The sequence below is a fragment of the Falco cherrug genome, chromosome 4, assembly GCF_023634085.1.
Source record: "Falco cherrug isolate bFalChe1 chromosome 4, bFalChe1.pri, whole genome shotgun sequence".
In the NCBI taxonomy this organism is placed as follows: Eukaryota; Metazoa; Chordata; class Aves; order Falconiformes; family Falconidae; genus Falco; species Falco cherrug.
The window spans coordinates 67,597,073-67,623,374 of NC_073700.1; the positions used below are offsets into that span (position 1 = coordinate 67,597,073).

Consider the following 26,302-nt stretch of genomic DNA (forward strand, 5'->3'; position numbering starts at 1 on the left):
GCCTCCTGGTAAGTCAGGGTGTGTAAGTAATTGCAGTGACCTAATTATCTTGGGTTTGTATCCCAGGATAATCCTGAAGACAGAGTAGACTGCTTTTAAAATACTGCAATTTATATCCTACGTATGCATGTCATGGAGCAGAAACTTGTGTTTCCTCCATCTCTCCATGGCGAGTTTCCTCTGGAATCCTATGACTTGTCCTTCTTAAATTCATTGATGTGGAGGGAAGAGAAACTCCTCCTCTTTTCCCCTTTGAGGCTGATCTAAAAAAAGAAAATGGTTTCATTAAAATTAATTGTGGGTTTAGAAAAAAATAATAACCCATGCAAGTTCCTGAAAGAGAACTAGCGTGAGAGCTGCTACATGTTAAGGATGCATTACTCACGCTTACCCTCCCACTCTCAAGGTGCTGCCAATTCCACCCTCTCCTTGGCCTGGCCTCTCTCCTTTTTACCTCTCTGTAACCTACCTTCTTCCCCAATCCCCTTAATTTCCTTACTGTTTGTTTTTTTTTTTCCCTTTAATCATCTTCAGCTTTCTTGCATTTTTTTCACAGACATTTCTTAGCAAACGCACAGAGTAATGCACGTGAACAAGGTCAACCTCAACAGAGATGACGACACATCTTTCTTTATGGAGGTTTACCAATATATTTGTCTGCTGTGTATTTTGGAAAAGAAACCACGTATGAACTGACGTTAACTCTGCTAGCAGTGTTCCACATACTAAGTTACAAGGCTAAGGAGAACAAAATCAGGTAGTGAGTCTGTCTGAATGCCTGCACATTTCAGAATATTATTTGTGCCATACTTTGGACAATTCTGAACAACATAGGAGAGGTAGCAAACAGAAAACCTTCAAAGAAGGGAGTCAGTCCATCTGGTAACATAACCAGGAAAAGGAGTTGTATTACTGGTAATAAACACTGAAGCCTAAGGTGAGTGAGTGTCCTGAATCTTTATAATGAAAGTTTTAACTTCAGTAAGCAAATAGTCATTTGTGCAGATAATAAAACAGAGAATAAAGTTGGTGTCTCACGAGACCTTGAGACAGGTCCAGCTCATCAGGTCCCAGTGTTGCGGCAGCTTGTTTTGGTGATTGAGAGGTGCCACTTCTGTGGTTGAAAACCGATTCACTGAAGAGGAGCAGTGGGGCAGCAGTCCCACCAGAGTCACTGCCTTTTGGACGAGAAATAAAATGTAGTCCTGCCCAATTTTAGCAATGACCAAGTTCACGCCACTGTTGCCCAGAGTATTTTAATCCTACTGCCACTGACAAATCCTTCGCGTTGTTGTCCTAAATTCCACCGGAGCTTCAGCGGAAGCGTTATTCAGATAACGCTGAAACCAGGCGTGCACGGGAGGCTGGTGGGGCGCCCGCTCGGTGCGCGGGGGAAGGCGGGGGCAGCGGGAGCGGATCCCGGGGCCTCCAGCCACAGGCAGCTGCCGCCGGGGCCGCGCTCCGTGCGCCCGGGGCAGGGCGGCGCTCGCTCCCGCCTTCCAGGAAACGAAATGGAAACCTCGGCCGGGGCCGCCCCGGTGCCCCGCCCTCGGCAGGGCGGGCGGCGCTACCTGCGCCCTTCCCCGCCCCCGGGAGTTTCCCGCGGGACCCGGCCGAGTGGCCCCGGCGCTGGCTGCGGGCGGGCGCGCGGCCTCTCCCGGCGCTCCGCGGGTAAGCGGGGACGGGGGGCGCGGGCGGCGGGCAGCGCTGGGGAGAGGGGCCGGAGAGCCCCGGTGGCACGGCACGGGGCTGCGCCGCGGCGGAGGCGACTGGCGGCAGCGGATGGGGTGCGGGGGCTGTAGCGGTGCCCGGCTGCGCTCAGCTGCCGCGGGGTCCGTCGCTCCGTAGCACCTGCGCTGGCCCCGGGGCTGCCGGAGGGGGGGCGCAGCGCGGGGGGGGGCTCTTTGCCACTGTCAGCGCCGGGAGGTTCGGGGGGGTTTCTTTTTCTCAAGTGAAAATCTGAAATGAGGTGGAGTTGAAGTTGTTGATATTCTTTGTCCCTCAACAGCAGAACTTTTTTTTTTTTCTCCCAAGGGGATTGTGTTTTTCAAGGTTTGTTGATAACTTTGCTTAAAAACAAATAAGGAGGGTTTTTTTCATCACTGGTGGACAATTACTTGCTATTTAGACCAGAAAATTATTCCCTAAAAGCAGCACAAGAAACCTTTATTATATGTATATGATTTTGTTAAGCCAGTCTGTGCAGTTTTCGGTTAGGTGTCTTTTTTTTTTTTCATTATTGTAAGTTTTCTTTGTTTTCTTGATTTGTTGATTTTTGACACAGAAAAATCCCACAGAGGCTCAGAAGTCCGGTATCTGGTTACTCTTAGTTTAACATGGTGGATAGAAGGATGCTCTGAAGCAGCACGCTTCTCAGGAGAAGGGGTTTAAGGAAAAGCCATTCATGATAAATAGAGAAATAAACCTTTGGCTTGGAAATTACTCATGTGATGATGTTGAAATAATGGCAGAACTGGAGAAAGAGTCTTGTGCTTTAGCAGCTGACTTAAGTGCTTATATTTAGTTTTATTTTTCCACTGCATGTAAAACCACTTTTTTAACTGAGAACTTAAGCAAAGCATACTTAGTGATGTAATTTCTCTGTGTACCTGGTTTGTATGGAATGATTTAGAACATTACTTGAGTGTCCACCACAGATACTAGTGCAGGATTTAGGAATAAAGAGGAAGAATGAATTCCCTGTTGGCAAATGTACACCATTTTTGCCAGTGGTGGAAATATATATATTGCTGCATCATTTAAAAAATCAGCTTTAGGTGGACTAGACACTGTTCTCTTTATGTAAACATTTAATACTTAGTTACTTTTTTGGGTAGTAGTGAAACTGTCAAGAGTATTATTAGTATTGCACTGTAGTTTGGGAACATTTTGAGGAACAGAGCAGAGCTGGTACTTACAGAAAGCTGCATTTTGTCCTAACTGTGCAGAAGCCTTATGCATGAAAACATTATCAGAGAGTGAATTAATTTAATCGTGGTATGTACTTGCCTTTATCCACAAAAGACTAGAGCATCTAGAGGCTCATGTTTTTCTTCAGAAAGTCCCTCAGGACTAGTTTCTAACTTTACCTCACTTGGTGCATGCAGTTTCTTGGTTCCTTTTATGACTGGACTGCTTCTTCTCTCTACCACCACTAATTCAGCACTAAAAAAAAGGCAACGAGTAGAAGTCCTGCTGTGGGGGAAAACAGAAATCTCATTTATAATGAACATCTTCGGGCTTTGTTAACAGCCTTCAGCTTGGGCATAGAGCAGGAAAATGATATGCTAGGTGTTAGGAAACACCCCTAGCATCTTTTATTTCTTGTGTAGGCTGGAAAACCCTGACCTCGCTCAGCACCCGGAATACAAAGCCTGGGTGCTCCCCACTCAAGTAGTGCTAGTGACTGCAAGGTTTCCTACCTGGCTGCCCTGATGCTACGGGTGCCATCAGGCTGACTGGAGGCTGGGTGAACTGGTGTAGAGTGCTGGTGAAAGTCGTTGTGTCTGTCTTCGGGGGGCACAGTGGTGCTCTGCCACTGTCACCCTGGGGTTTTGAAAAGGAGCGCGTTGCACCGCAGGCACTCCCCTTGCCTTTTCCTCCTATGCAGCATCTGCTGAGCTGTCCTGTCCTGCCTTTCAAACTCGCTGCACGTGGTCAGAGTTTCTTTGCCAAGTCAGCCGCATCATTTTACTCGGTTTTCTTCAACGTTATTGCTGACGTAAATACTCTAACCCATGAGAAATATGTGCCGCAAAGCTTCCACATCCTTGTGGGGAGGGTAAGAAAGATAATGATCATAACCAGAAACTGTACCTGGGTAAATGGCATTGCTTCGTGTCCTCAGGGGACAGTCTGCTGCTGGACCTTGAGATAAATGGGTTGTGAGCTTGCTGCTTTTCTTTTTCCTTTTTCTTTTCCTCTTTTTTTGGGGTTTGGTTGTGGTTTTTTTGGAAGTATCTTTTTGTTTGGATGTTATCTTTTGCTCAGAGTAGATGATTGCAGTGGATTATAAAAAAGGGAAATGAGAGCTCTCTAAATAGGGCATGCTCTACTGGGTTTTGCTAGAGAAAAAGGAGATCCTTCTCTGCTATTGGTAAGTGTGAGGCAGGGAGAATAAAACTCAGGATCTAACCATGGAAAAACTATTTTTCACTACTACTTGGAAATCTGAATGATCATGCAGTAGCTTGATTCTTTATTTGAGCTGTCATCTTTTTCTGCAGAAAATCCCCTGTTATCTCAGCCTTGTGATTACTAGTTTTCCTTTCCGTGAAGTCTGTGAAGCAAATGGTCATATGAGTATAAACCAGTCCTTCTGCCTGAGCTGGTATGCCATGGCTTTATTTGTTTTGCTTTTTTTAATAGACTACTACAGAACGCTGTGAAATTATCATCGGTGGTAAATACAGGTTCAAGAAACATGATGACTTTAGGGATTATATTGAGACATTATTGATGGTTTTGTGTGATGTAACCTGGATAAATACAAGGTAAGTGTTCTAGACATTCGCATATTGAAAACTATTTGTATAAGTATTTTAATGACCGACCATGCATATGTTTCTAACATGAATAGAGTAACTCTGACTTGAAGTAGGAACCTGAGATAGGAAGGGACTTTATGAGAAGTTGAACCCAGTTTTGTAGTGAAAGTCCACTTCAGCAAAATGGTCAAGATTTATCTTCAAAAATTTTTGTTAGGACTAGTGAGGGCAGAACAGACTGCTGGAAACTGCTTCAAAGCTTTTGTGATAACTCAATTTCTGATTGTCTTCTGAAACTGGTGAAAATTTCGGTTCAAGTATTTGCAGAAATGATGGTTCGTGTATCTCAGGTGGTGACTTACTTGTGCTTTATGCAACGATACTAATAGGTGCTTATTACTAGTGGAATGATCTTGCTCCATGACCTTCTCCTTTTCCTGGACACATCGCATAAATTGCTCATAAAAACTTAGGGATAAACTAATTGAGTATGTTGATATCTATTTCTGTCGTTCATTTCCAAGTAATGAATTTCTTCATTTTTATTGAGGTTGCTCCTTATTTTTGCATATCCAGCAAAATATAACTAGTTCGTGCTACCTTACTGTGCCAGTTCCTTTAATAAAAAGCTTTATCAAAGTAAATTCCAAGAATGAGTGACAGAGGAAGTTCACTAATAACTTCTAAATAGAATTTCATTAGCAAAGACTTTTTCTCCATTTCCTCTTCATCCAGTCTACTAATTATTATTTTCTTCATAATCCAAATTAATAATTTTAAATCTTAACTGTGTAATGATGAGCTGTCTATCACCACACTTACTTCTTTTCTTTCTAAAACATTCATTTGCTAAAAAAAATTTAGATGAAAAGTGTTTTCAGGTTTGTTTGTTTGTTTTTTTGCAGGAGTGGTTTTGCAAAGTGGACAGTAATGGAGTATATGAGCACGGGGAGTGATAGCAAAGAGGAGATTGACTTGTTGCTAACTAATTTAAATATGTCTGAGGTGATAGACATCATGGAAAACCTTTATCCAGGTGGAGACCTTGCAGTCTATAAAGACAGCTTACTTACAATGTGTGAAGAGTCAAATCAAAATGAAGAACGTACAGAATCTTTACTGTTTTGTGAAAGGGAGGTTTCTTTGATGTCCTCTGTCAAATACGGGACTGTGGAAGACCTGCTTGCTTTTGCAAATCAGGTATCTAACACTGCAAAACAATTTAAAGGATGCAGACAGCAAGAATCTGGAATCCTCCTGAATATGGTATGTCTCTCTTCTTTTCACTTGAAAATTAGTAAACCTTAGGAGTTAGAAGGTTTTACTGAACCTAAACGAAGATCACCCCCAGTCCCAGGAGTAACAGGCTGTTGTTCTTTGTGCAAACTGGGGAATGGAGGGGATCTCTGAAGTCATCAAGTCTAGCCCATGCAGGCTCAGGCAGCTATGGAGAAAGGACTGTTGTTTAGAAAGGCTGACTATAGGTTAACAGGCTCTTGGTATCCCTTGAAATTACAAAAAATTTCCCAATACAAACTTAAGACGCATAGTAAAAAAGCAAAAGCCACAACTATGATGGCTTAGAGGTTCAGGAGATGCTAAGGGTTTCCCAGTGCCTTTACTTCGTGCAGTAAAGAGTTCATTATGAAAAACTCCCAAATAAAAGTCTAGGATCTATTTTGGTGTAGTTACTGAATTCACTTTATCTTCACAAAGTGTAAAAAAGCAAGATAAGGAGAAAAAGCATATAGTATGAACTGTGACTTTCAGAGCTACAATATTATATGATATCACACACTGCTGAATTCAAGTATAGATTCATTGCTTAGAGATATGTTCATTTTTTCCCTAAAATTGTGTTCTATAAGCACCTGTAGATATTAGGGTCGTTGGACTTCTATTGAAAATCGGTTGCTCTGGAAGCAATTATGAAAGGGAAGTTTATTCAAATGTATTTGTGCTGCTGCTCTATTTTCTTAAAGTGTTCTGCTTCTATCAACTTAAATATCTTGCATGTAATATGTTTTATATGTGAACATTTGTTGCTTGAGTCCTACTGGTTACTGGGGTTTGAAACAGTACAAAGTATCGCCTTATTCTGATTTGGAGGGAGCATTGCAGTATTGCAAAAGAGTCAGTTTTAAACTCTAATGTTGAAATGACACCTAGGAGTATTAAATGTTTCCTATACTTAGGACAGACACTGTTCTGCATACTCGTGGTTGTTTTGCTTGCATGTTGTTTCTACAGATACATACAATTGCTGTGAACCAAGTACTATTAGGTGCATGTGATCCCATTAAGCAGCTGAGGACTGGAGGCAGGACATTACCTGTATGTGCATTTCAGCAAGTGCATCTACATTGTAAATATCTACAGCATTTTAGTTAGGATCAGGAGTGTTGCTGATTGCCTGGTGACCCACACTGTGGCTTGCATCACAAAGGGTCTTGGAGCACACAAACTGGATTTCTTTCATTTGAAACTGAAGCTGGAGGATGCGTTACAGCCACAAATGAGCATTCACTCCATGAGCAGGCTAGGAACTAGTCCTGAAAACCTCCTGTGTGGTGATTGTTGCGCTCTCCCTCAGCAAGTCTGCTCCACTCAGTCAGTGTTTCTTTCCAGGATAGGTGTAACCCCTATGGATTAGCTAGTCTCAACCCCTTGAAATGCAGAAGCGAGCAGGCAAAATGTATGGATTACTAGGCTTTAGCTTGGTTCTGATAAGTAGAGGGAAGGCTCATTCTGCATCTCCTAAGCAAAATACCTTTAATAAAAGATACTGCCCCTCAATAGTTAAGAACTTATCATCCCCAAAATTAAGAACTTTGAAGAATGAACTTATTTCATGTACATACTAGTCACAGATGACAGCTTTAGCAGCCAAGAAGTTACTTTCCCAATTGAAAAACATGAAGGTGGTTAAAGCACAAAAAGATTGTGTTACATCTTAAAAAGAAAACTAAACCAAATAATCTTCCTAATATGCTGTTATCTTAAAAAATGTAGCTGAAGAGCTCGGTATGTGAGGCCATGTGACAGATGTGAAGTGATAAATATCCTTGATATGCTTTTACATATATTCAAGAATCTCAATAAAGTAGCTCTAAGTAGGTTAATCATACTCCAGATACTGACAGTACTGTATATACACGAATTACTTAAAAGCATATTCACAGGAAAGATTCATTCTTTAGCTGCAAGAATATTAAGAGGCTGAAGAAATAACATCAAACCTCAAGCAGTACTCACATGGCTGTAGTCAGGAGTTTGGTCTCTCTCTGACATTTGCAGAGGGAAGATTTAGAACAAGATACTGACTTAGATGCTCTCAATTGCTTCCTGGAGGAGCCCTCCTTGCCTTGTTGATGATATAGAGGACCAAAGCTCCCAACATTACCTACCAAAAATGGACAGTGTGCTTCCTATTCTTTTTTTTTTTTTTAACTATAGTATAAAACTAGAAGGTAGCTGGTAAAATCGTGGCAGACTTCTTTGATCTTTTACTAAGCAGCAGAAACAAGATGGAAAATCAAAATATATTCCCCTAGCAGTACATGTGATATTAGGAAATGCTGAAACTCTTGCTCACATCATGTAAGATAGCTTGTGAGTAACAGGTATGTGGCATAACAAGTTAGCAGATTACAGGAAGGACAAACATGTGCAGGTAAATCTAATAAGAAGAGGTGGGTAATTTCATTAACCCAGCTGCTGTTGTTGTTGTTTCAAGACAATTAATTGCAACTTACACTTGGTAAGTTAGTCACTAGAGAGAAACGTGGATGCCTGGGCTGTGATTGAATGCCACACCTCACATGCTGTTCCCATTTGGTGTTTCTAAATAAAGACTGCTGAATAGATTGCATGCATCGTGCACGTATATATGAAATTTTTTCTTTCTCACTACATGTATAGAATTAATTAGGCTTGGAGTAGTTTTAACTTCATTGTGAGTTCTTTTTGTTTGATTGTGGTTTTTTCAACTCCACAGATCACACCCAAGAATGGGCGCTATCAAATTGACTCGGATGTTCTTCTGTTTCCGTGGAAGCTGACTTACAGGAACATTGGCTCTGATTTTATTCCTCGGGGAGCTTTTGGGAAGGTGTACTTAGCCCAAGACAGAGAAACCAAGAAAAGAATGGCATGCAAACTGGTATGTTAGTTGACTATTTTTCTCTCTGAGCAAATATTTTATGACACAGTACATAAAGTATATTTTCAAATATATCTGCATCAAATTCTACTGTTAGGCTGATGATCATCTTGGTTTTGCTGGGCTACACAAGGTAGGAAAAATGCATGGTTTTAATTGTTAGTTTCTTTTAATTTTTTGGCTCTGAGACTGCAAAAGTTTCTGCATTTTGAAAGTATCTGGAAGCCTGTGTAACTGCCACATGAGCTGTGGTGCTGAGGTAGACAGCTTTCTGCTGTACTCATGGTGGTAAAATAACCAGCGTGAGATCACATCCCTGCTGAACATGATAGCAAAACCCCATTGCTGCAGGTGGTTTTAGGATCTCATCCTTTAACTGTGATCCTGAGACTTAAGTTTTCTTCACTCCCAATGCCATTAATGTCCCAGAGGGCTCAGCTTATGTGCAACTCTCATTGTGTTTTGGGCACTGACTGAGTTTAAGGCTGTGAGATGTTTCAAGAAAACTGTTAAGCACCCTCCCTATTTTCATGCAAGCCAACATTTTCTTTCAACTTTACTTTTCCACATACTATTCTGAATTGAGCGGTAAATATTTAGGGCCAGTAAAAGCTCAGCTGGGACACTGCTCTATGTATACCAGCTCGTGAATAAGTACCTGTATTACTTCTGTGTGTGAAAAAGTTGGAAAGACAGTTGTATGTCCTTCCCTTGCAGCCAACGTATCCACGTGGGGACAGATTGCATAACCTGCTGCAGAATTAAAACATCCTGATGCTTCTGAAAATATAAATAGTATTTCTCATTGCAATGAAAATATTAGCCTCTTATTTGGTTTACAGCCACAAGTCTGAGGGGAGGAGAATAAAAGCAGTGGTAGTAGCCTTTCCATGTGTAAGCAAACACTGCTTTTATTGGCTTAGCAATCTGCCGTCAGTACTTTTTTCAAGAAATATAGTGCTTGCCAGGTGCTCGCTTTGAGAGAGGTTTCATCTCTTGTAAGCTGTAAAACAGTGCTGATAAGGATTGAGTTGAGGTCAGTGGTGGCCCTGAGCATGGCTAGTCTGTAGACTGTGCTGAGCACTGATCCATGTGTCAGGTGGGTGTATAGTTCTTGTAGAGCAGATGAGACTGTGCAAAGCTAATGGAAAAAGCGGTGGATTTTTATCTCCCTCACCAGGAAGTTTGCATAGAGCTTTTGCGTAACCACTGGGTTCTGACAGGAATAACTCTTGCTACATTGCTTTTTCTGGAAGTTTGCACTTTTTATTTGGGCATGATTCCAGAAACTCTCTCAGCTTTAAACAGGATGTATCTCAACCAGAAAGGAAGAACAAGTCACAGCATCAAAATAAAGCTCTGTATTTTAACAAGTGCATAGGAGTGCTTTGCTTCCTCCTTCCATTTTAATCTATAGGACAGCTAGTGTTAGTGTGGATAACTTGGTTTTTGAGCTGCTTTTTTGTGGTTTTGTTTCAATGTTCTAGGTTCCAGTGGAACAGTTCAAACCATCGGATGTTGAAATACAGGCATGTTTCCGTCACGAAAACATTGCTGAATTATATGGTGCCATTTTGTGGGATGAGACGATCCATCTCTTCATGGAAGCTGGAGAGGGAGGATCTGTCATGGAAAAGCTGGAGAGTTGTGGTCCTATGAGAGAATTTGAAATCATTTGGGTGACAAAGCATATTCTGAAAGGACTTGACTTTCTCCACTCCAAGCGGATTATCCACCATGATATCAAACGTACGTATGTGTGATTCCTTGGGATGCTTTCTAGTCCAGGCTGGACTGGGACTCCAGTGGAGATCCTAGGACTCCACTGGGGCATGTAGCCTTGCATCTCGAGGAGGGAGGGATGGATAATCTTAAAAAAGGACAAGGTCAGGTCCTGTTATTTACGCTATTCATTAATAGCGTAAATAATTGATCTTTACGCTTTTCATTAATACACTCAGTGGAGAGGATGATTTGAAAGTCATAGTTCCTTTGCCTTTCTTGAGCAACTCAATTTGAAATAAAAACCTGAACAGAATGAGAGAAATTATCAGTCTATGTTAAGCTAGAAGCTTCCCTCTTTCTGTGTAAATTCATCTTGAGTGCTTCCATGCCCACCTTCCACTTGCACCTTCTTTTAGTTTTTATGTTTCTGCGTGGCCGTTACTCAGTTTGAGACACTTGAGAACTAAATACGTAATTTGTACTGGTGCGTTTTTTTTTAATTTAAACAATTACTCCAAATTTTAGTATATATTTGCTTTTCAAAAGCTCTGGGTATTAACATTTATAAATAATCAAAATATGTTGATATTAAACCTAAATTAAATACATTAATATAAAATGGCTTTAAAATTTAATTTAAAATACCATTTCTCCCAGCATTACCTTCCCCCTTTCTCCCAGCATTACCTTCCCCCACAGATAAATTCTGCCTTTCTAGTAACAGTACTTCTAATGAAGATGTATCTCTTCTGTGAGTTCATTTTTGCTAAACTTGAGAGTTTAAACTAGAATTATTCAAAGCAAAGAGTTAAAATAAATAGTTTGACAGAAGATGATTATCAGGAATTGCTATTTTTTTTAAATCTGTTTTGCATATTTTTTGTAGTTGATACAGGTCAGTACTTTAGATGTAAACCTTTGAGATTCTGACAACTATAAAACTGCTTTATTTTCCCCTTAGTTGTTCTTTCTCACTTGTGGTAAGAGCCTTTCCGATGGGTTTATCGTAATTGGCAGTAACAGTGACATTGATTAAATGGTTTAAAAACCAAATCAACCAAAACCCATCCCACTACATCTTTGATAGTGGATAGGAGAACCAGCCTGTTGTGAATGTGGTGGATGTGAGTGCGTTTTGCTTCTCCCAGCCTTTTTCAGCCCTGTGGGATGGAGGGCAGGAGCTGGGGTGGAGCTGGCCGATGGCTGCCAGGCCACGCACCCGCCTGCAGCCTGCGCTTTGTGTGAGGGGGGCAGGCCCTTAATGGCAGCTGTGCCCTCCACTCTAGCAGAGTCGAGGTGTGTGTCTTCCCTCACCAGGCGGAATTCAATAGAAAGGGCCGTTCCTGACCATCCCCGATTTCTTCCTTGCTGCATGGGCTGCCATTGAGTCTGTCCTGCTGGCCCAGGAGAGGATTTCGTTGACAGAAAGACTGCTCTGAGCCAGGAAGGGAGGAGGACTTTCTGTTGGCTCTCTGGAGCATTTTGGCGCTGCTACTCATTTTAGCCCTTGGCTGGAAAGCGGTTAAATCATGAGGCTATTTGGTAGGGGGTGGAACTTCAGTCCAAAACCAGCCGAAGCTGGGGATGGTGTGGTCCCGAACAGGCAGCAGAGCCTGCTGCGCTGTGGTAGTCTGGCCCTCTGCACCGTCCTTTATGTGGTGATTAAAATCCATATCTTCAAAGGTACCCCTAAAATTACAGATTCATGTACGTAGTTTCATAGCAGTGGTAAGGAGGCAGCTGCGTGAAGTATTGCTTCAGGAGTCAGTGCTGCTGAAATCAGACCTGCGTCTTCCCACTGGCGGGTCAGGATGGGCACTGTCAGGACAGAAAATGACACATGGTTTCCTCTGGGCAAAAATGCATTTCTGTTGTGTAACTTGGAGACTTCATTCATCCACGTCTTCTGAAACGGCAAACAGGAATTTCTCAGGGCTTACACGGAGCACTACCTTCATAAATATTTGATTGGAAATACAACTGCAAAGAAAGCCTCTTGAGTACAAAGTTGTGCCTTAGGCCGAGTGTTACGAAGGAAAGTGAAAGGAAAGCTCCTGGATACTGCTGCGATTCAGTGGGATTTTGGAACACTGTGTCTTTTATTACTTTTGCAGCCATAGTCTGTGCTCTGTTGTCACACTGAGCTGCTCTTGCTGACCCATGCAGGAGGCTGGTGTGGCTGCTGTGGAGGGGCCTCAGTTACTTTCTGCTTCTGTCTTCATTTAAATCATTAATGTAGAGAAACTTCTTGGTGACCAACAGTTATGTTGTTTATAGCCAGACCTGCACAGCATGCTCTTCACCTTGGAGACCATAAAACATCTTCAGGGCAAGCCTCACTGTGCTGAGGTGCCTACCAGTCTTCCACCTTCATCCCTTACCCTCAGCCTCTCACTCTCTCTCTCTCTCTCTCTCTGGAAAATGACCAAATGTTGATTCTTCTTTTACATAAGCCATTCCAGTTTGATTTTTAAGGTGTGATTTTAAAATTGGACCCAATCACTAGCAGTCCCGTTTTGGGTAGGAGAGGGACTGTCAGCTATAGAGGCTGGTTGTGCTAATCTCCCTTTTCAGGCTAACATCCAAATGAAACAGGCATGCTGTAGAATAAATGCCAAACATGCTAGAAACTTACATGCTGTTATTTTTGCTTTTCTTTTAGCAAGCAACATTGTCTTTATGTCAACTAAGGCTGTTTTGGTGGATTTTGGCCTAAGTGTTCAAATGACTGGAGACATTTACTACCCCAAAGACCTTAGAGGAACAGAGGTAAGAAGCTGAAGGGACAAAAGCCCTTATGCTGTGTTACTGCCATGGTTGTGATGCTTAGGCTCAAATGTGGAGTTTGAGGGTAGAAGTTTGGGCAAAAGAGTTTTGTAATAACTTCTCAAAAAGTTACAAACAAACATCAATATAATTTCAATTATATTTTTAATTTCAACTTGCAGAATAGAGGATCAGGTGTTACACTTTGAAAGCCATGTCACTTTCTCTGCAGTCCTGTTTGTTAGATTATTAAATATGAAGTCAAAGAGAAATCAGGGTTCACTGAAGTCAAAAGAAGGTTGTTTGCAGTGGATCAGCTGCTGGTTAGAGACACTTCAGACAGGAATTTGTTCTTTGCTCTAGCAAAGATTTCTTCTGAGATACCAGTTATGGACTGGGGTGGCCTGCCCAACACAGTAGTTTGATTCCTCCTTTGAAACTGCAGAAATTACAGACCTCTGGGTTTAGTCCCTTAGCATTTCTAAGCCCTTTTCCCCATCTACATGTAATGCACTTGTCCTTTGGGGGTTACGTATGGCACAGTTGATTTATCTATTAAACTTGCTTAGACATTACAGTGATGGAGGTGGGGGCCTTTTAAACGTTCTCTATAACTTTGACTCTGAACGTGCACTGAGGTCCTGCACACCATTTGGGCTACAATCATGCCAAGGTGTTCCCAGGGCTGGTGCTTTAGCAAACAACCAGGCAGCAGCAAGTAGCTTGGATAGTTGCTGCAAATGTGGGTTTGTGTGCTCTGTGTTGCTGGAGGAAGTTGTTTACAGGAAACGCTTCAGCTGAAACGTTGGTGCTTACAATTTTGATAGTCTTCCACAGCATAGGCATGTGTTTAGAGGAGATACTTGTATAACTGACAAAAAGTATTTAACTCCTTGGAAGGGTAGGATAAACCAAGATTTCACAGAACATTAGGCTTGTTTGTTTATTTTTTTCCAAGATATTTGGGAAAATACTTGAACATTTTTTTTCACTGTCTTTCTAGTCAGGGGAATTAAAAGCTTAAAATGCTTACTGTACTGGAAGCAACATGCTTTCTGGCATTTAATGTACATGCTTTGTGGGGGGGGTTGTTTTGGTTTAGTTTGAAGTTTTTTGTTTGTTTGTTTAAGGGGCTTTTGTGTGATGTTAATGAGAATAAGAAAAATGGTGGGAATGAATTGAAGGCTGTGGTAAGGTATTTCACAAGGATGGAGATGTGTGTAAACAGGAAATTTCCAGGTTTGTGGAGTGGACTGGTGATGATCCACGTCTAGTTGGAGGACTGACCTACTGTGAAAAACACTTAGTTCTTGATTTAGTAAGGAGAAAATTATTCCACACTGTTGAGCATCTGCAGTTATGTCTTCAGAAAGCGGATAATCCCCACAACCATGAAACGTGGCAGTGCTTGGTGTTTGCTGTCTCAGGGGACAGGTAGCCAGTCCTTGGAACCAGCAGTCCTGCTGCTCTGTCGCAGCATCACAGGCCAGAAGTAAGGTTGCAGAGAGGGCACTGGGAAAGGAGATTTTCGAATACCAGTGACAGACTTACAGGAGCATCATGAATGCTAGCGTATAGGTTTTTCTGCTCAGTCTTCCTCCTAGGCATCTTCCTGTCCACAGTGCCTTTGTTCAGCCTTGTGGGGTGCCGAATCCAGTCACCCACAAATGTGCTTTACAGTCTTTATTGTGCTGGCTTTCTTGATTTTTTTCAAAGTAAGATTTTGATTCTCCAAAGCCCTCCTGAGTTTTTCACCCTCTATAAAGCAGCCTTAAGAAGTGGTACAGCTGTCCAGGAGTGTTGTTTCTGCATGTGGGTTGTGCAACCCCTTGTTAGGGCTCTATCATCACCACCATGCAGCGTCGTGCCTGTGGACTGACTGATTTCTCTTACATCTGGTATTGGCAGGGACTCGTGTCCACAAAGGAAGTGGCAGTTGGAGTTACCTTTCTCCTGTGCATGTTCTTGTTTGGGGGGTTAGGATTTCTATTTGTGTCTATAGCACAGGTGATCTGAATGTAGTGAATCTTCTTTGTGTTTATGAAAATGAATAGTTGCAATTCTGGGCAGAATGATTGAAAGAGAGTTAAATTCTATTTAGTTGGTGTAGCATGACAAACCTGGCTTTTCTGAACAGTGTATGCACAAGGCATGCGACACAGTATACTAGGGTTGTGATGAAACTGCTCTGCAGGAAATATATTTGCTAGGTATTTGCTATGCTTTGTTATGTTTCTGTCACTGTTAAAATATGTAAGCTTCAGTTAAAACTATCTGAGGGGAGAAAAAAGTTGTCTGTTAAGTTTTATTAAATGTGGAAGGTGTAATTAATTTGCAGGAACGCTAAACTAAAAGTAGCATAGCATGAAGAAAAGGACTGGTTTTTAGCTGGGTTATGTCTCTGGTCTGAATGGCAGACAAGTGCCAGCCCAGCAGTAGGAAGGAGTGAGAATGGGAAAGTATTCAGAGCTTGTGCTGCCTGTTTTGGTAGTTTTAGGCTAGTCTAAATCAGTCTGAAATCATAGCATTGGTGCACATCTAACTTTTGCTTTTTGTCCTTGTGCAGTGGAGGTGCATCTTGACGATTTTTACACTTTGACTATAACTGCAGACAGGTTCTTGTTCCAGCATTCTTTCTTCCTCAGCAAGGCAGCTGCTTTTTGTTTATGCAACTTTCACTCAAGTTGCCTGTATTTGCTAATGCCTTTTTTTTTTTTGTGGGTTTTTTTGGTTGGGTTTTTTTTTTTTTTAACAAACGTAGAAATTCTGTTCTTTGCTCCTTAAGAGACTTTAAAGGTGGCAGGTGCAGATGTACTTGTTCTATCTTAGCCCTGAGGAAAGCAGTGATAGGAGTAAGTAGCACCTGTAGATGCCTGCTGAACCTTTGCACATGCTTCCAGTTGGAAGCTCTGTTTGCAGGTATCATACGTGATTTACTGGGAAATACTCCTCAGAATTTGCCTGAGCCCTACAGCTGTGCTCAATCTATGGTAATAAGCAGTAAACCCATGTGATGATGACTTAACTTCCTGCTCTTGTGTCAGTTAATAGCTTTTAATGTGATTCTTTGTGGCAGGATGACTTGAACTAATTAAAGTTCTGTTTGGCTCCTTTAGAGGGAAATTGGGTGAGGGAAAAGTAGAAACCAGCAGCAAATAGGGTGGCTTGCTAACCTGGTGTGTTGGGCTGTGCCCACGCTGTGTTGAAACCTGCTCGCTGGGCCAGTGGCGGAGGCAGAGCTGTGCTGGCAGCTCCTGCCAGCCGCGGGGTGTGCCACCGCCATCCTGCCTGTCTGGTTCCCAGCTGCCTGTAGCTGGTAGGAGCTTCCCACCAGATCCTTCTTCAGGGTCTTTACAAATCCAAATGTTTCAGTGAAATGTTTGGGTGGAGACTGTATTTTGGTTTAGATGAGATTAGAATTTTTGGTTAAAAAAACCCCGCAGGGTGGAAGAGGGATGCTTGCCTCAAAATAGCTGCTCTGGGGGTAACCAGGTGGAAAGGGCATGCAGCAGGACATAAGAGACCTGACTTTTAATTTATGCATTGCCTTAAACCTGCCTTGTTCCTCACTATCCCATTTCTTAGGATGATGCCCCAACATGCAGGTTATTGGATAAAGGGTTGAGAGGAGAAGAGTAAGTAAGGCAGGAAAGTGTGCATCTGTCAGTTCTTCTCAGAAGAGTTGTGTAGTATCCAATGCAAGGGATGTGAGAGAATGGACTCCTACCCCCAGCGAGGTGGCTAGCAGTGGGGGTCAACCCTCTCTCTTTAGCCTAGCACGCGCCTGTGTTGTTCAGGCAGAATGGAGCGGTCCCAGCAGTGCCCCACAAAATAAACTGGCAATTCAGGCACCTTGCTTCTTTTGCTGTGGAAGGATGAGGTTCCTGCTACCCAACTGAACGAAGCAGAGTTATGGCCTGAACCTCAGCCTCTCACAGCTGAGCGAAGTCCCATAGCCACTGAGCTGTGGCCTGTCTGGAGAGAGCAAACCTGGAATATGAGTTTGTCCAGGTGCCAGACCAGAAAATCTCTGTGATTGTGGTAATGTGCAGAGCAGAAAAAAATCATATTTTCTAGGTGGTGCTTGGTCTTTAGGCTGCAGGTGCTAGTGGTGCTAGTAGGGTGCATCCCTTTAGAGGGGGGTTTCCTGGATCACAAAATGTCACAATTTGTCTTTGCCTGTTGTTTCCCTCTATTGATTAATCTTTTTTTGACTGTTCTTCCCAGATTTACATGAGCCCTGAAGTTATCCTCTGCAGAGGCCACACAACAAAAGCAGATATCTACAGTATGGGAGCTACTATTATTCATATGCAAACTGGCATCCCGCCCTGGGTGAACAGATATCCTCGTTCTGCATATCCATCCTACCTCTATATTGTAAGTGTCCTTAGCAAAGCCATAGCTCAGTTTCAGTTGAAGGGTTTAAAGTAGCCTTGTTTGGAAAGCTCCAGTCATATAAAAACTATCAAAATCTTTGTCAGAGAGGTGATATCATACTTTTTGCTTCAGGGGAAGGAGGGAAGAAGTGGGGGTTTGAGTGTTTAGGGGAAGACAGAGGCTGAGCTGGTGTCATCTCTGTGGTTTGTGTTACCATTTACAGGCCTTCGGTGTACTGCAAGGACGGTGTTAGAACAGTGTGAAACTTGATTGAAACAAGCCCTACTTGTTTGTTTTGCCTAGGAGTTGCAGATAAAAACTGGAGTCTCACAAATTTAATTCTCTGATTCTTCCAGTGTGTACAGAAATCTGGTAAATTTACATTGCACCAGATTTTAGGCTTGCCTGGCGTTGATTTGAGTTTTTAAATTTATGGTAAAATTTGAATTTGAAAAGGTGGATTTTTGTGCAGTTACATGTTCTGTTGTAACTGACCAGCCCAGCTTAGGGAGGTGATGAGTTGTAAGTGGGGAATTCCCAGACCACTCGTGGTTATCTGTGACTTCCCCTTCCATTGTTTTATGGAATAACTGTTTCAACGTTCTTTTTATTCCAACAGATACACAAGCAAGCGCCCCCCTTAGAGGACATAGCTGAAGACTGCAGCACTTCCATGAGAGAGTTGCTAGAAGCAGCTCTAGAAAGGAATCCTAATCATAGGCTGTCTGCAGCAGACTTACTGAAACACGGAGCCTTACACCCACCCCCAGAAGAGCAGCCGCGGTGCCAGAGCCTGGACTCAGCACTGTTTGAAAGGAAAAGACTACTCGCGAGGAAGGAGCTGCAGTTGCCAGAAAACATTACAGGTAACGGTACCCGGTTTACTTACCTTGCACCTTGTAGATTTTACTTTGTGTCAAAACTTGATTTGAGTGAGTGTTTAGAAACAAACGAAACTCAAAAAGCTGCTGGAAAGAGACCAGTAAAAATCCCAGTCAGATGAGATCAGACCCAGAGCTCATTAAGTGTTACGTAAAACGCCCATTGACTTCAGCAGGGGAAGAACAGCCTGAATTCTGCAGCTCCAGAAAGGCTGGCTCATGAAAAAGCCCTGGCAGTCGTTCAGGGCACTTTGCAAAGTGTAGGTTGCTGTCCTAAATTGCCTTAATTTGCCACAGTAGTAGCGGTGTTTTATTGACACTAGTGATTTGTTAACAACAACAAAATAAAAAGTCCAACAACCACCACGACCACCAAATCCAAAGCTTTTTGCCTTCTCAAAGAAAAAGATACACACAAAACCATAACTGTAGTATTGTTGAGTGTCAGCAGTACAAGCCTTTCGTTTTAAAACCAAAAATGACTGTAGAATAGAACATAGTTCTTGTGCATTAATAAGTGCTTTATGAAGGATAATACATGAACCAGTTAGGAAACTCAGTGTGTCCTCAGATAATACCAAGCCCAAGGGAGATTTAGTGCCAGCAGCCTATTAACAGACTTCAAAATGCTTTTGTTCTGCGTAACATTTCTGTTAGGAGAGGCATAACAAAGGGCATTTAAAAACTGACCCCAGACAAGTGGTTTATTTGATTGTGGTAAGTATTCGAAAAGATACCTATGCAAAGTTTTGTGTGCTGTAATGCATAGTTGTTGCAACAAATCCACTTAGCATTTAAATTTAAATTGATCACAGCCTTTGCATCTAGAATGGCATTGCTCCTTCTGGATTTTGCTTTGTGGGTGCATAACCCTTTGACTGGCTCAGGCCATCTGGATCAATTCTTTTGAAGATGAAAAAATACTTGAGCATTAAACTGAAACTTTAGATGTTTGAGATTCCAGGACAGTCATTATACAAGTATTCAGGGGAGTTCTGCTGTTGCAAACTAGGTCTGGTTTCTTCAGACCTTGATTTAAAAGGAAAAAAAATCATCTTGAGACTGATGGTCCCATATTTATTCAGTATTGTCACACCCAGTGACTTAAAGAGGATATTATCTGTTTAGATTAAAATTGCTTTATAATGAAGGGGAATTCTCAGCTGGCAGAAAGTTAGCAGTTGGGGTTTTTTCTTGCATCAAACTCTCCCTTAGCACTATAGCTCGATGGATGAGGAAGCTCTGCCTAGCTGTCCCAGCTGAGGGAGGTTTTTTTTTAAATAGTTGAACACACTTGGAGTTTTCAGTAGCAAACTGCTTAATTTTCTTTGCACTAGTGTTGTGGATTGATTTGTTGTCTTTTATTTTATTTTATTTTACATGAGCTTTATGTTATGTTGTCCTTAAAAATGAAGCTTTCTAAACCACAGATAGATAAAAGCAAATATTGGTTGTAGTGTCTACAACCATGAAACAGAACTAGTGTGGCTATTTGTGCAACAATGACATGCTTTTTCTCTTTTCTTTTTAGATTCCTCGTTGTGTACTGGGAGTATGGAAGAGTCGGACCTGCTAAAGAGGCAAAGATCACTCTACATAGACCTTGGAGCTCTAGCTGGTTACTTCAATATTGTTAGGGGACCACCAGCCTTAGAATACAACTGACCCAGTAACATTTTATGTTGGCAGGTCAGAAATGGACCTCTACCTCTTAAAAATGGATTTTAAGACTTGATTTTCAAATTTGTACATAAAAATATTGCCATTGTAGGCTGTCAAATGTGAATAGTGTTTAATTGCACAGACGGTTAAGCTAAACCCTTAGGGGCTCTGATAAGCTGATCCCAAGCAATGACCTTTGTGCATTTGTTGGTTGACCAACAAGAAGATGGCAAAAAGAACACTGCTGGGATGCCTTAATCCAGGATATCTTCCTGTGCTGGGCCTTGCACTTTTATAAAACTTATAATATATATATTGCTTGCAAGTACTTCCATGAAAAAGAATAATAGTAATTGAGCATGTGGGCTGTAAGATTCAGTCTCTCTAAGCTGTCCTTAGAGGAAACCTTAAAAAAAAAAAAAAAGTTCTTGATTTAACCAGTTAGAGTGGTTCAGTCTTGTTTTGTCTTTGAGGCTTGACCAGTCTCTGGTCATGCTTAATGGAAATCAGGGCCTCTCTTAAGCAGAGCTAATTTCTATCAGCTATCTCTGGAGCCAAAGCATCACTTGATTAAAGATGTGTTTTAACTTTGCATCTTCCCTGGGCTGTCGGAGCTAATCAGGGCACTGTCCCCCTTTGTGGGTGGAGGTAATCCTTCACTGGCAGTGTTGGTTATCTTCGGGAATAGCACAGCAAGCTGGCCCTGAGAAAGCATGGCAGTGGCTTCCTGTGTTACAGCTACTGCAAGGGTATCTTGAGTAGTTTTCAAGGGTCGATCAAATGTTATTCCCAATCGGTAACAGTGGGCAGGCTCCAGACTCATGCTTCTTAATACTTCAAAAATTGTACACGTGTAATTGTCGTGAGTGCTGTGGTTTGGAAAGCATGTCAGAAGTGACAAGCTGTGTTTATGTTCCTATGGAAATGGAATTGTATTATTGTTCTTGCTGTGCCTCGTACATTTGAAACATGATGTTTTGGATGATAGTAAAACTATGTAAACTGCATAGTTCTGTACATCCCATGGGATGAGAACGTAAACTTTTATAAAACTTTCTTTGATGCTTAGAATGACTCTTTATAAGCATTTGCGTTAAAATGGCATACTATGTATGTTGTACACTGAATCTTTCCTGAAGCACAGTCTCTTTTTCATACATCTGATATTTAATGCTGCTCTTGTCTAACACATGGTCTTAAACAGATGATTTCTAGTTTGATACTGATATGGTCAAATAAATCCAGCTCAGTGCCTTGAGACGTGGTCACTCTGTTCTTTCCCTTTTGAAAACACCATGAGGCTGTGACTGTATTTGGGCTAACATCCCCTGCCGTGGCCTCGGTGCGCTACACGTATTGTTCCACTTGTTGGGGAGGTGAGTGAAGGTCGTTGTTGATGGATTTTGGGCTTTGGTAACAGATGATGAGGGTTTCTGACAAAATCTCATTCTCAGACCCCAGCACTCCTTCTGGACTGCCTGCATGTTGCACAGTGGTTTGTGTACAACATGCAGCTCTTCAGTCCTGATGTTAATTGTTGCCAAAAATCCTGTTGGGAATAACCCACCTGCTCCAGTACTTTGTGCAAAATTTATGAGGAGAGCTGTACGGGGGAGCTGCCTTCATATTTATAGTGGCTGTAGTGATCAGGGTATTTAGGGATCAGACTTTCAGTGTAGCTGACTGAAAGAAAACATGACTTAATGGTTTGGATGCTCATCTTTGCCTTCAGAGACCTGGGTTCAATTTTCTGATCTTGTGCTGGTGGCTTTAGATCTTTAATGAGATTCATAGAATTAGTAGGAAGCGGCTTTTCAGGTAATGGAGGTGGGTTTAAAATCCCTTCCCCAGTTTCCTTTCTATAAATTTAAGGCGTTTATCCTCACCAGATAGTGGCTAGGTGTTATGCAGATGCTTATCAAGTGCCTAGATCCTTCAACAATGAGATCCATGTCAGAATTACGGGCTTTTACTATTGCCTGAAAAACGTTACACTGATTTTTCTTCTATTTTTTTTTTCTTTAATGCCATCCTCCTCTTCCCCATGCAGTTAAATGATTTAGCATGGCAATCTGCATATGGGAACAGCTCACTATTAAATACTCGTTCCTAGGATATGGCTGTTGTATATCTTTACAGTACACAAGTAATAAGTGACCAGGTTATCCAAAGTAGTTATGGTTTATGTATTGCTGGATGTAGGTGGTAAGGTTTGGCTGAGTGAACCAATAGCTCTTTATAGGCACATCCACAAGTCTAAACAGTATGAGTCTTCATGATAAACATCACTTCAGAGGACTGGTACACAATCAACAAGTATACTGAAGGTATAGTGAACACCAAGCTCTGCTGCTAGCTCTGTGAGCTTTCTAATTGCTGAGGACTGTTTTTCAGGTGAGCCTCAGGCTGCAGCTAACCAGGGATTTCCCTCTGGAGCAATAAACAATATCCCAAGCATATCACATCTCTCAAATGTATCCCACAGTGGTTCAGCCCTGAGTCGTGTAGTTTCACCTGTTTGTGCCACTGCCTGGGGGACAAGGTTGTGCAAATGAACTGGATTAGAAATAACCTGGGAGGGGGAAGAAAGTTCCTCTCATCTGGTTGCCTGAGTAGCTGTGGTCTCGGAGTAATCAAGGGTGGATATGAGGGGGAGGGAACAAAAAGGGGTGGTGGGAAAACCCTGCCAGCCCAAGCCTCAAGGAGATGGCTGGTCTACACTGAGCTGTGGGATTTTGCAAATGGTTTGCCTCTGTGTTGACTTCTGGTGCGTAGTTTCATTCTCTCTTGGGGGAAATACTGAGACTCATGCTAACTGCAGAGGAAAATACAAGTGTGTGGAGAAACCCACCGCTTGCAGTAACTGATGAAATGAAGGAGCCAGAGGTGCCTTCTCCACCCCTGGGCTTAGCAGGTTTTTCATCCTCAGATCAGTCTGTGACCCTGAGACTGAGCCCACTACCATGCACCTCTGCAGGGCTTCCTGGTATGAGCAGCATACAGTGGTTATGGAGATCATTTGAAGACATGCTGAGCTCCCCACTCTGTTCATGAACAAGGTTTGAGTTTAGGTCATGCCTTTGAAACAGCATGGGGGGAAGGAAAGAAGTCTAAGTCCCTTTTTTCCCATTTTCTTGTAGCTGCTGCTTCTTTGCATCCACTGCCCCCTGTCCTGTCTCCCATGTGTTCTGCAAGCAAGAGGGTTTCACTCGCTCCCTGGTTTCTGGAGGTTTCTTAACTAGTCCTAAATTCAGGCCCTTGTTTTTCTAATCCTGTGTCAGTGGACAGAAGAGACTGGGAGGAGCAACTGGAAGAAGTAGAAATAAGGGGTTTCTTGCCTGCAGGTTAAATTAACTTCCCTGTTAACCCAAATGGAAGTTTGAGAGAAGTTGCAGTAGAATTACGGAGCTTCTGCCAAGCCCTCCCAGTGAGTGATGCTGGTGGGGATGGGGTGAGAGGCCCTTGGCCAAGCACTAGTCCCTTTGTTGGGACCCTGGGGAAAATGGTATGGTGCTTTTCTGGCTAGATGGCAGAAGCAAAGAAGCAGCTGGGGAAGGGGCACTGGAGGTGTCACCGCAGCAGCTGGGAATACCAAATGGCTCGGCTGGGAAGGGCTGGGGCATAGGGAGCTGCGGGGTGCCCTGTGGCCAAAACTGGGAAGGTTTGTATGGCTTGGGACTGTACTAGTTGCCTCCAGGGCAGGCTCAGGCACCATGGGCGAGAACTTTGATTCCTACACTTTGCTTTGCATCCTGTGCCCAGGGAGAAAGGACTTTGCAAATTCCCAGTAAACGAGTACCAAAGCACTATCTGGAGCCCAAGCATCCTTTTCTTTTCCTTACAGGAAAGGGCCAGCAAGGTCCATTTCTAAAACTGTCACCATCCAAAGCCAATCATTTGGACAAAGGGAAAACAAGTCCTTTATAAATGGTGTGTGCTGGCCAAACTGAGCAACGCCCAAAAACATACAGCTGGACCTTGGGAGTGGCTCATTATAGTCCCATGGATGCACTCGTGCTGCTTCAGGCTGGACACCAGAAATAGCCCTGGCGACTGATACTGGGGCACAGTGACTCACCAGGGAGGAGTGAGCTGCCACAACAGCCTTTGCTCACCTGCGCGCACACCTCATGTCACCTGAGCAGTGGGGTGTCATGGCCATGGGGTCAGTCTGAGTGTGTCCAGGAGAAGGTGGGTTTGTCCAGAGAGAGGCTGTCAGAGGGAGGGGAGCCAGGGACGCTCCAGAGTGAGGTGTGCGAGAGGAAAGAGCTGTGCATAGCAGATTCTCATCAAAGCTATATGCAATAGCAGCATCATGCTCATACATAAATCTGGTCTCAAGTGTGAACCTTATTTCAGCAGGAGCCAGTTTCAGAGGAAGGATGCTACTATAGTGTCCATGCAGAGAGGGACAATGCCCACTTGCAGGCTATGACACTTGGCATAGCTTTGCCAATGTGAAAAAGTCAAATTAAATGGTAATGTTTTAGAAGTTTTAAGTCCCTACTCGTGCTGATAGCAAGTCATATGCTGAAGCACCACACAACTAGAGAAAGGTGAGGGGTGGAAATGAGAGACGGGCAGGGAAGGACTTGGCAGGGCATATGTGAGCCAGAGAGGAGGGGGCGGTAGGAAGGTGTCCATCAAACCTCTGGAGTCAAAGTGCCGGGGAGCAGGGAGCAGCCTGGGGGCTTGTTGAAGCTGCTGGCAGTGCAAAGGGTTGCCTTCCCCTGTAACTCTCACTTACAGTAAGCCAAAGTCAACTATCCTTCTTCCTCTGCGCACACACCCCTGCCCCCCACCAAAAGAAATTAAAACCATAATTTGCTCAAAAAGCAAGTCTTCAAAACTGGTGTGTGAATTCCCAGTGCAGGTCTTTTCACTTTGTCAGCTCCACTCTCACCTGCCTAAACTGAAGATGAGCAGGAGCTGCTGCTTTTGATCCCAGTACATATAAACTCATGATGGAGCTGACCGGAGCAGAGCCTATGCCTGTATCACGCCATCAGTGCAGATGCTGCTTCAGGAGCCTTTACCCACCAGTGGTATGATCTCTTCCACCCACTGAGCTGTTGTGCCTTGGTTTTGTGCACAACAAACTGAAATTATACTATTTTCCAAGACAAACTTGGTGTCCCCATCACCTGTGCCAGCTTCCCTCCCATCCCACAGCATTTGCCCTCCCTCTGCAACACCACCACTAGTCCCTGTGAGTCACCATGTGCACAGCACATCCTGCGGTGGCAAGCAGCCTGGTGGCCTTCTGGCACAGGCACAGAGGGATGCTGGGGGAGGCTGGCACCACGTCTCTGCCTCTGTGCTGGGTCACCAGCTTCTTAGAGGTGACTTGACTGTCGCTAGTGGCACAGGTGGAGTTGTTTGGGGACCCCTGACTCCTTTGCCTGCTGAGCTCCTGCTACAGCACCTGGAAGTGGTGGGTTTCAGCTGCTGCCCTGGGCAGGACCAGGAGCATGGCCATGCCCTGGGGATGGCAGCAGCCCAGAGGCACTGTGATCCCATTCTCCAGGTACTCCTGGCCCAGGGACAACCTGGACCCCTGGGAGCATCCACCAGGTGAGCCCCTGCTGGGACACTGGAGCCAGCCACTGCGAGGACCATGGCTGCACTTTCTGGCATACAGACATGGCAACACCAGGCCACCAGGGATGCTGGCAAAGGCTCCCACTCAGGGATGTCTTTGAAAACTGGTCCAAAACCCCCATGTAATGATGTCTGATCTAACTGGCTTCCTGCTGACCCTACAGACCTGCTGTAGAGGGTCATGTATGCTTCATCCATGTGAGTTTGTGTGTAGGTGGTTTTGGAAGAACAGAAAACTAGGTTTTGCTGTCTCAGGCAGAGTTATTCAAACACCGTTTTCATGTACGCACTTGGTTATTTCAAGGGAAATGGAACCATTTTCTGTGTAAGGAAAGATCTTTTCAAGCAAGCAAGGAGTACTCTTTGAATTTAAGTTGGCTCTTCCCCAGAAATAGGGAAACATCTTTGACTGCAACATGTCAATAAGTTATCTTGCCAAAAGGGCAACATTTCAGGGAAGGGAAATGACCCAAATAATGTTAAAAATGTTCTGGAAGGTCTGGCTCCCTTTCTGCACTGTTTTATGCAACTACTACCCCAGCAAGGTTGTATTTTCCAGCCTTGCAGCAAGACCACAGTATTGACTGTGACATCTTCTCTTAGTCTTCCCTGTAGTGCACATGAACAAGTGCAGATTT

General features: G+C 43.2%; 1 protein-coding gene across 1 annotated transcript; it reads left to right on the plus strand.

The window, feature by feature from the left end:
- Positions 1 to 1,576: 1,576 nt before the first annotated feature.
- Positions 1,577 to 21,321, plus strand: MAP3K8 (mitogen-activated protein kinase kinase kinase 8). The gene is made up of 9 exons (XM_055707033.1): positions 1,577 to 1,671; positions 4,369 to 4,493; positions 5,393 to 5,753; positions 8,485 to 8,649; positions 10,137 to 10,398; positions 13,037 to 13,143; positions 17,368 to 17,520; positions 18,140 to 18,386; positions 19,933 to 21,321. The coding sequence occupies exons 2-9, from the start codon at positions 4,459 to 4,461 to the stop codon at positions 20,064 to 20,066; spliced, it is 1,464 nt and encodes a 487-aa protein (XP_055563008.1). The 5' UTR covers positions 1,577 to 1,671; positions 4,369 to 4,458; the 3' UTR covers positions 20,067 to 21,321.
- Positions 21,322 to 26,302: the final 4,981 nt, after the last annotated feature.

What these genes read in the sequence shown, in the direction of transcription:
- MAP3K8 (XM_055707033.1), top strand. Translation starts at nt 4,459, where the DNA reads ATGGTTTTGTGTGATGTAACCTGGATAAATACAAG. An exon ending in AAGACCTTAGAGGAACAGAG is followed by an intron (nt 13,144 to 17,367) that starts GTAAGAAGCTGA and finishes TGTTCTTCCCAG; the next exon opens with ATTTACATGAGCCCTGAAGT. An exon ending in GTTGCCAGAAAACATTACAG is followed by an intron (nt 18,387 to 19,932) that starts GTAACGGTACCC and finishes TTTTCTTTTTAG; the next exon opens with ATTCCTCGTTGTGTACTGGG.